General features: G+C 34.5%; 2 protein-coding genes across 3 annotated transcripts in view; one reads left to right on the top strand and one right to left on the bottom strand.

Annotated features, from left to right (window-relative positions):
- Positions 1–3221, top strand: part of LOC122254074 (uncharacterized) — a 10736-nt gene extending 7515 nt beyond the window's left edge. The window contains exon 4 of the mRNA XM_043017559.2: positions 1–3221. This exon is cut by the window's left edge and continues 577 nt beyond it. Within this exon, the coding sequence (XP_042873493.2) occupies positions 1–298 (298 nt within the window). The 3' untranslated portion in view covers positions 299–3221.
- Positions 3222–6468: 3247 nt separating this feature from the next.
- Positions 6469–10000, bottom strand: part of BBS5 (Bardet-Biedl syndrome 5 protein) — a 9503-nt gene continuing 5971 nt past the window's right edge. For both annotated transcript variants that reach the window (XM_086550115.1, XM_086550114.1), the window contains one exon: positions 6469–7297. In XM_086550115.1, the coding sequence (XP_086406241.1) occupies positions 7082–7297 (216 nt within the window). In that variant the 3' untranslated portion in view covers positions 6469–7081. The remainder of the gene's footprint in view (positions 7298–10000) is intronic.

Consider the following 10000-nt stretch of genomic DNA (forward strand, 5'->3'; position numbering starts at 1 on the left):
TACAACTAGCAGCCATAACTCTGCTGGTGCTTCAAACCTAAGTAGCTCTAACATTGGACATCACAGCACTGTCACTAATCTTCCAGGCAGTATTACACTCCCAGGAGGCTTAACCCTCCCATCGGGCATCACTCTCCCTGGAGGGACCTCTCTCCCGGGGAACCCAACCATCCCCGGGGGCCTCACCATCCCCAGTAGTTCCTCAATCCCAGGTCTTGCATCACACCCAAGTAGCCTTCTAAGTGGAAGTTCCCTGTTAGGTGGTCTGCATGGTATTAGTGGATCCAACTCTTCCTAAAGATGCTAGAGAACAGATATGTTAATTTGAGAAATGTTTGTATCAGTGTATATAACTTGAGTGTGTGTGGTTGTATGTTCACATACATGCACATGCAGATGCATGTACACATGCACAGACACAAACAAACACATGTGCATATGCATACCCACAGAAATAAACATTCACCTGAAAAAGGTACATGTACACAGAAATACACAAACACAATAGACAAGAGCATGCACAAACGACTTACAGACAGACATATACATTCAATATGGGTAGCAAACAATGATGTACATCATTTACTCACATTCATATATAAAAATGTGTGTATCTGTATGTACGTGCATATGTATTTATAAAGGATTTACTTTTTTAATGTAAGGCCATATTCACTCCAGTTTTAATATGAAGAACATTGTAAACTATTATTTGTACCAAATTGCAATGGTTTGGAATATTTTAATATTTCAACTTTCTTGTATATCAAAAAAATCCAGCAGTGAGAAACTAAGAAAGTTTGGTAAAAGTTAATAACCTAAAAGTGGCATTTATTAATAAGCTGCTCTAGATAGCTGTAATAAGGTATGAAATATGTAGTGTGTATTATTTTTCTCATGTAGGACTTCAAAGAAATCTTTCACCAAGTTAGAGATATACTGATGGTTGAACACAGGGATTGAAAAGTAGAACAATAAGGTTTTGGAAATGAAATGCATTTGATGTAGACATCTTGGATTAGTTCTATGGATTAATGTAGATGAAGGATAATCTAAAATTTCACATATATGATGAGAAAGATGTAAATTTCAAATTACTTTTAGAGGAGTGATAAAAAATTGTATTTTTAGATGTATGCAAAAACATGAAAGTAAGGGTGAATTGTCAATATTAAACCAAAAGTAATGTTAAGCAGTGGGACATCTTGAACATTTTATTGTGATTTAAAGAAAAGTAAATTTGTCTTAAATATTTATTTCATAAGAATTTAAGAAAATTAATATGTTTTTTTATCATTATGTTCCTGATGAAGAGATGCACAAGAAGAACACAAAATAACTAAAGTTCCATAGATCATACTGGGTATTGTCTTTGATCTCTGAATTATTACAGATTATATATATATTTTTAAAACATCACTTATGTCGATAGATAATTAAGAGAATATCAATTAGCCTTGTATTAGTAAGAATGAAAAGTCCAACTTCTGTAATCAGAGTATTCCAATATTCATAAATTTGCATACTGGTAAAAGTTTGTGTTACATATTTATTTCATATTGATAGCCATTTTATATCTTGGACAATATGACTGACACAAGATATATTGTGATACTTTGTAACTCAAGAGTATTGCATTAGGATGTGAGACTGTCTGCATAGACTTCAGACTTTCAATGAATGTTCAAAGTTTTGGTTATGGATGTATGATGTGAATATCAGGAATACCTTTATTATTATTATTTTTTTTTTCTATTAGTGTAAGAGTAATCTCAAATGAGGATGCAAACCCTAAAATGCCATAATCATTTTTAATTTGTAATTTTATGGTGTAGTCTCTGAGGAGAGTTGAGGGGCCTAAATGAACTTCCATTTCTTTATTTTTTACCCCACGTTTCTCTCTCTCTCTTTCTCCCTCTTTCCCTACCAGCTGTCTGAATGAATATCACCAATGCCATAGAGTATTTTTCCAGTTAGCCTTTAAATAATTTATTAATTTAAAGTATACAACATTTAACTGTGTGTTTTCTTCTTATGCAGGTCTGTTGTGAAATTCCTCAAATGCCTGTATTTCTTCAAATCTGAGTATATGGCATTTAGATTAGGCATTGTCAAATTAAGGCTCTGAAGTTAATTTGTAGATACGGGAAGTAACTTGTACATAAATTTCTTTCATTATTTTTAATAAGTGATGCTGTTGCCAAGTTTTGCTACTGTAGACCCATCAAGAATAAGTTTCATGATTGGTTCATATAAATTTGTTTTTATTATATATATTAACATGTTAACATGTTTTCTAGTAATGACGTATTTACATTCAGTGATGATTTTGCATGCAGTTAAGTGTACACACATTGGCATGTATTATGTTCTTATGTTCTGACAAACCTTCATTTATTTTAATGTGTACAGGTGCTGACTTTTATACATTTTGTTAAACATTTATACAATCAGATCTGTTGATGATTAATGAATTGACATCTTGATGACGTGATCACATGGATAAATCAGTTCCTATGTGCTGACATGTTCATGCATATTTTAGTGTGTTCATTCTTGTTTAGTTGACATTAACAGATATTGATGCGTACATTTGTTCTGACATGCTCATAGGAATTGAAGTGTACATATACGACAATTTATTTACAGGTCTTAATGTTTACACTTGTGCTGATATCTTCTCTTATGTTCCCATGTGATCATAAAAAGTTTTCAGCCCAAACTTGGCATTTGATTGATTCTTTTATCAACAAACATAATCTAATTATTTAGATATTGTTTTCATTCTTCCCAGATGGAATTAAGTTATCACACCTTGTATGTAGGGAGTGTAGGTCGACAAGGAAATCCTATGCAGAGAACATAATCATTGGAATGTTGGGGTCTATTGCCTGCTGTGTATCTGGTTGCATTTACATGGCTGCCAGTCCTGGTTTGTGGGCAAGCAAATTTATTTTTAAGGCAGCATTTGCAAAATACAGAATTGTTTCATACTGTAATATTTATGTGAAAATTCAATCTTGTTTTGGATAACAGTATACCAGTGCTAAATGTCATATTTTACTAAACTGTATAACCAAAATAGCACTCTTGGAGGTTGAAATCTTTGACCTCCCCTTCTTGATTTTAAGGTCACTATAACTAGTTAAAAATGAAACTTCTCATGTGGATTATATCTTGTATATGAAACATTGTATAAACAAAATAAAATCAGGCCTACACTGTGTTTCTTATTGTACTCATAAACAAACTTTATTGAGTAGGGTTTCCAAAAGAAAATAGATTCCTATGATGAAATTTTGTAAAAGTATACCTAGGTATGAAATTCCAAGGACATTTTACTTGCTCTCAGATAGCAGTTTGTACAGATCTTCATGAGTAGGTTATTAGCCCATTTGCGCCGGGGCGATTCCTGCTTTGTATGGTCATAATGCCGGGATTTTCGAATGCATAAGCCTAAAGCCTCGAGACTCTCAGGTGCACAAGCCACGAGCCAGGGCTGCCTGCTCGCTCACCCGAGCGCCGGCCTTGCCCAGATATCTCGTCACTGGCATCTGACGTTTCCGCACATCATCCGGCGCGAATGGGTTAAGAAACCTTTACCTAGTTCTTTTACTTCAATTTAACTATTTAATATATTGTTTATTACACTTGGATAATAATTTCATGTGTTAATTGAAGTATTGCAAAAAAAAATGAAGTAAGGGATCCTTCAAGGGTGAAGGGTTGCAAAATCAAAAAAAGAAAAAGAACCTGTGCTCTGAAAGATAGGCATTGGACTCTACTGATGGCCTTAATGGTTCTATATTTATTGAATAGCATTCGTTACTCATAAACCCATTCACGAGGAGGTGTATATTTGCCTTATGCTACTCCTGCTGGCAAGATAAGAATGCACAGCTTCCCAGTGCAATACTGCACTAAGCCTCTCAAAGCGCTTTTCACCCACCTGATTCTAAGGGTGATAGAGGAGGTTATTGTATTTTTAAAATTTTAATTTGATAGGTCAAGAAAAATGTAAATACTATATATGAGGAGAGCCCATGACATGATAGGACGTCATCTGTCGTGAGGGAAATGTTCTGATGACTTCATATCATCCGACATGAATGGGTTAAAGTTTAAGATGTCCTTACAGTAAAAAGTTCTCATTGTATGAATTTTCCTACTTTTTGAAGTCCACCATTTTATTTTTTCTTATATTTGCTTCTCATGCGATCACTTGCATTACCCAAATTATGAATGCCTTACTCGGTAAATGGAAACAGTGGATATCTACACTAATCCATGATTATTAGGTAGTAAAGGTGAGTATGGATTACTTCAAGTAGAGAAATTTATCATATGTATTACATTCACCTTTGCAATGATTGTTGACTGTCAGCAAATTATATTGATTACTGTAAAACTCTTATTCTATCATCACACTGTTATTCTTGTTCAGTCAAAACTGGGTAAGAGAGAGAGAGATCGCCAACAGTGCTGTGGGTGACAAGATAATCATAGCCTGCAACAAGAAGGGGCTTGAGTCTATACCAGTGACCTTTATTGGATAGCAGGCTATACATGAAGTTTGATTATTACTTTGGTTCAAATTGATTATAACACCTCCCTAAGGTCTATATTTATGTATGTCTGACAGTAATATATCACAGGAAGTCATTGTCTGATTAATTGGCTCCAGTGAGAAGCCTGTCAATAGTCAGCCATTTCACTTTTCCCCACAAACACTGCTTCATCATTTGGATGAAATGGACATCTCATTTCGTTTGACACAAGCATCTCAAAAAACTTAGATTGGCCATTGTGAGTACTTTTTATGGAAGAACTTCACCACTATCTTAACCTTTCTACTTCCTCTAAAATTCACTCTTGGTATGTAGTGATACTATGGATAGTGTAGGACTACTTTATTAATGTTCACCACACTCTCCTTATGATAGATTGGTGAACATTAAAGGGATTACCCTTAGCTGGTACAGTACTATTGGATATTTTAGGCTTTATCTCCATTATGGATTGAAGGTAGTCTTTTGCTACTTGAGCACTCTCATATATAGAAGTTTCACCAGCAGCGTTCAACACTATATATACATATTCCAGACCATTACTTTTTTAGCTTAAGATAGAATAGGCCAGGAGGGGTATACTAACCCTTCTCACAGGTTATGATGCATCCAAGAACCATTTTTGGCCATAGTCTGAAACTGTAGGTGCAGGATCCCCTTCCCCTTCTTGTACAGCAATTGATAAATTATGACTATTACAAAGCTAAACAATCCATTCATACATTTACTTTTCTTTCTTCTAGAAGTATGTTTATGGTAGATTTAGAAATTTGCTGGAAGTGTTTAAACAAGAAATACATGTGTGTGCGTGTGTGTCTGTGTGTGTGTGTGTGTGCGTGTGCGTGTGCGTGTGCGTGTGCATGTGCATGTGTATATGTGTATATGTGTATTTTTATGTGTGTGTGTGTGTGTGTGTGTGTAAATGAATAGTAAATGAATAGATTTATACTTAGATTTATTCATTGTTATTCATTGTAAATTTGTATAGTAGAGGTAGGCCTCCATTATATATATGATATATGAGGATATTTCTAAATGATTATATATACATATATTTTTTTCTGTCTCTGTATCTATCCATTAATCTATCAGTCTATCTATATATATAATATACACATATCTAAGTATAGGTTTGTGTTTGTGTGTGAATGGCTGGGTGTGAATATGTGCATGTGTATAATAAGCATATTTCATGTACAAATTTTCAAATTTATTGCTAACGTCTATGACTTTAGTATGGCAGTTTAAGTTAGAAACTGCTATGAGTAGTTACCTACCACATGGGGTTCACTCCTCATTTTCTGAGACTACCCCTTCTGGGTGCAGGTAGGGGAACCTCTAAAACTTGTGTGACTTCTTAAAATGGGACAGGTATTTCCCTTATACCCTCCTTAAAAGTGAACAAGTTCAGTACAAATGTTTTGTACTCGTAAATACCAAGTTGTGGTTTTTGTCTGGTCGTCTTGCCGGGTGAACGGGCATGTTGCAGCTGGCTGCTGCCTCAGTGAACAAATAGACAGCAGTTTTAAGCCCATGCATTTTGATTTACCCTGGCAAAATGTTAATGAGTTAACTGGTCTCCGATTTTAATTAATTTAAATCAATTTAATTAGTAATCTTGTATTTCATTTTCATTTTTACCATAACATGTTCTGCAAAACCATAGACTGGTGATTTTTATATTTTTTTCATCTAAATATCTGTGTATTGGGCAGCAAAAGCAAAAAATGTAACTCAAATCAGTTTCTATAACTATTAGATAATTAAATTATTCCTTCTTCACAGTTTTCTAATATTGTACTGTTTGTTTATTGTAACTTTGTAAAATTAATTATGAAATGCTTCTATTCTACCAGCCGGAAACTGATCAAATTGATCAAGGAAAGGGTCAAATACAATATCTATTTAATATCTGTATTTATTCAGATTAAAAACAGTAACATCATATTACATATTTGAAATCAATGTGCATAAAAATACTTAGATTACAGTATATATTATCAAAACCAAAAAATATTGTTCCCAGATACTGTAGCTATGCAGTTCTACATCTATGTGACTGTCCCAACTAGGGAAAATATATATATACTGTACAGCTCAAACAACCCAAAAATAAAAGATATATCATTCTCAAAAATCAAAATTTAATCTGATCCAACTAAACATGCACCAAATTCACACTATACTAAAGAATATACACTATTATAGTACCCAAACACACAGTATATGATAACTACAGCTACATATATATTTTCTAATTCTAATCTCTCATACAACAATATCAGTGTACTCTGGAAAAAACGTAATTGCAACAGGAATCATATAAAACATATACAACTTAAACTAGATGACCAGATCAGTAGTAACTGCATTACTAAAGGTGTAACCTAAATGCAACATATGACCTAATATATCATTCTCAAAAAATACGCATTATATCACACTTCTAAGCTCATATTTTGGCTTTCCTCTCCATGACAGGAAATCCAAAAAATAATATTTAAAAAATTAGCTTAGCTAGGTATGACTTCCCACAGTGTTTGCAAAGTGTATCCATCCTTTAATTTCTCAATGGCGAGGCCTAATTCGTTTGAAAAGACGGTCTCCCGGTCGCTGTGTCGTCCATCCGCAAGGTAGGCTGCCAAGACATCAGCGGAATCGTTGATGGATTCGTCAATCTCAGCCTCCTCCATTTCCGGCAAATCCAAGGTTTCGTCTTCCCCTGCCGGCTAGAGAGGTGGAATTGTTACTAATGAATAGATTTCCCCCCTTTTTTTCAAAGATATATATATATATATATATATGTATGTAACAAACGTCCATCTATATTACCTTGATAAAATGATCAAACATAATGTGAATATTCTAAAAGGAGGGGAAAAAACTGCACAAGTGAATTTTTGGGTTTATTGAGCTAGGCCTTCCAAGGATCTTTGATTATTGACTGCATAAATGGGAAGCCTTGCTCTTTCAACAAATGCCTGTTCTAAAATAACTAAAAAATGAAACAGTTTGAAAACAATTGTTGAACAATTTCTTGTAAAGTGACAGACCTCTAAGTGCAGTTTTTAAATATCTTTCTTACAATCCTAAAGAGGAAAATTAAAAACAAGATTTGTTGCCATGCTTTGCAATTAGATGCAAATAGAAGCAGAAAAAATATGAGTGAGAATTCCCATATCATAGTATCTATAGATTAATAAATTATTCAATGCTTCTGGTTCATGCATAAAGTTATTTTGATGTATCTCTACTTTTTCAGTTACTATTCTAGTACCGCATGCTAAGACAAAATATCCATTCAAAAAAGAAAGTCTGAAAAGATGACCTTACATTGCTTAATAACCTGTAGCTAATTAGTAACATCAAGTTCTCATTTCTGTCTTTTGTAAGAATAATTTATCTGTTTTAGAAATAATATGACATGCAATATGGATTTTTTTTTATTAATTAATTCATTTATTTATTTATCTATTTATTTATTTTTTATTTATTTTTTATTTTTGAGAACTGGTATCAGTTTTCTTGTCCTACATCAAAAGTTTTCCATTAGTTTATTATTATTATTATTTTTTACCTCTCCACTGCTTTCCATACATGAAAATATAAGATAAAAACTTATTTTATCTATGTGCTGACTCTATTCAAATACCTAATATCTATCAACAAGGAAAGCATTATACCCTCATTTCAGCAACTATCTGTTCTTTACATTTTGTCAGACAATATCGCCATAGATAATGATATTTACAGCAATGTAATTAAAGTGGTTATACAGTATATGGTTGCCTATACAACATTTTGTCTATTCATTCTTAATGTTAGTATGCATGTCTGATATCAACTTGGTTTGGGTATTTAGCTCCTAATGGTTTTCTTTCTGGATTTCAGCTTATTCATGTTTATCTCTTTTTGTTTGTACTTTTTACAGTCTTTGAAAGAGAGAGAGAGAGGACAGAGGGGAGAGGAGAGGAGAGGGGAGGATACAAATGATAGAGAAGAAGGGGAAATGGAAACAAAATGAGAGTGAGAGAAAATGAGGAAGTTATTGGGTATATATTAATGCATTTCAGAGGATATAACATAATATATGAAATGTTTCAAAACTACCATCAAGAAAATACTGAGATACATATGAAAATAATAGAGAAATATGGCAATATGGAGATTCACAAGAGTAAAAGTGTTTATGGGACTAACATAATATCTAGACAGTCAAATTTTGAAGTGAAAATTATAATGACTGAAACTAACTTCATAATGAAAAAAATCAAATTCAAGATACAACCAAGGAAAAACCTGTGCTTCTAATTCAGGGCTACAGACATCATAATTAAGCAAATGAACAAATGCATACATACACAAAGTTATATGACCCTAAACAGTTTTAAAGTGTTTATAATATATCTCTGAGTGATTGTACATCTATTACATCTAAATTTTGCCACCAGCTATGTTCCATTAATCTTAACCTTTAAGTGGAAAATGCAAAGCACTAGCATTATCAAGCCATCAGTAGGTAATAAGGAAAAAAGAAAGAAAACGAAAAAGAAAAAAAAACAAAAAAACGGGGAGAGTTCATTCAAAAGTGGAATCAAAGAGTAATTTACAATTTGCAATTTCCGTGACATGATCATTTATGTTCTAAAATGCTATTCTCTTTCCGAGGGAATGGAGTATAATATCGGGTGAGGTGGTTGATGGTTGGGTATTAAAGAAGCGGTTTTTTTGTGGTGGATGTGTGTGTGTGTGTGACGTGTGTGTTTTGTGTGTGTGTTGTTGTGTGTGTGTGTGTGGGTTGTAGTGTCGTGTTGTGGGGGAGTGTGGGATGTGGTGTGGCTTTTGAGTGTGGGTGTATGTGGGTGTGTGGGGGGTGTGTGTGTGGGTGTGTGTGGGTTTGTGTTTGGGGGTGTGTGTGTGTGGGGGTTTGTGGGTGTGTGGGTGTTTGTGGTGGTGTGTGTGTGGTGTGTTGTGGTGTGTGTGTGTGTGTGGGTGAGAGTGGGGGTGTGTGAGAGTGTTATTCTTTGTGTGTGAGTGTGTGTGTGTGTGTGTTCGCGTCGGTGTGTGTGTGTGTGTGGGTGGTGTTGTGTGTGTGTTGTTTGTGTGGGGATGTGTGGGTGTCTGTGTGTGATGTGTGTGTTGTGTGTGTGGGTGTGTGTGTGTGTGTGTGTGTGAGTGGATGGAGTATGTGTGTATGTCGTCCGTGTGTGTGAGGTGTGTGTGTGTGGTGTGTGTGTGTGTGTGTGTGGTGGTCTGTATGAAGGTATGTGTGTGTTTGTGTGTATGGAGTGGGTTTGTGTGTATGTAAATGTGTATGTGTGTGTGTATGTGTGTGTGTATGTGTGTGTGTGTTGTGTGTATGTATGTGGTTGTGTGTGTGTGTTTGTGTGTGGGTGTTTGTGTGTGTGTGTGTGGTGGTGTGGGGGTGTGGG

This window comes from Penaeus japonicus, unplaced genomic scaffold (assembly GCF_977035675.1).
Source record: "Penaeus japonicus unplaced genomic scaffold, GWHDUDI00000001_assembly GWHDUDI00000023, whole genome shotgun sequence".
In the NCBI taxonomy this organism is placed as follows: domain Eukaryota; kingdom Metazoa; phylum Arthropoda; class Malacostraca; order Decapoda; family Penaeidae; genus Penaeus; species Penaeus japonicus.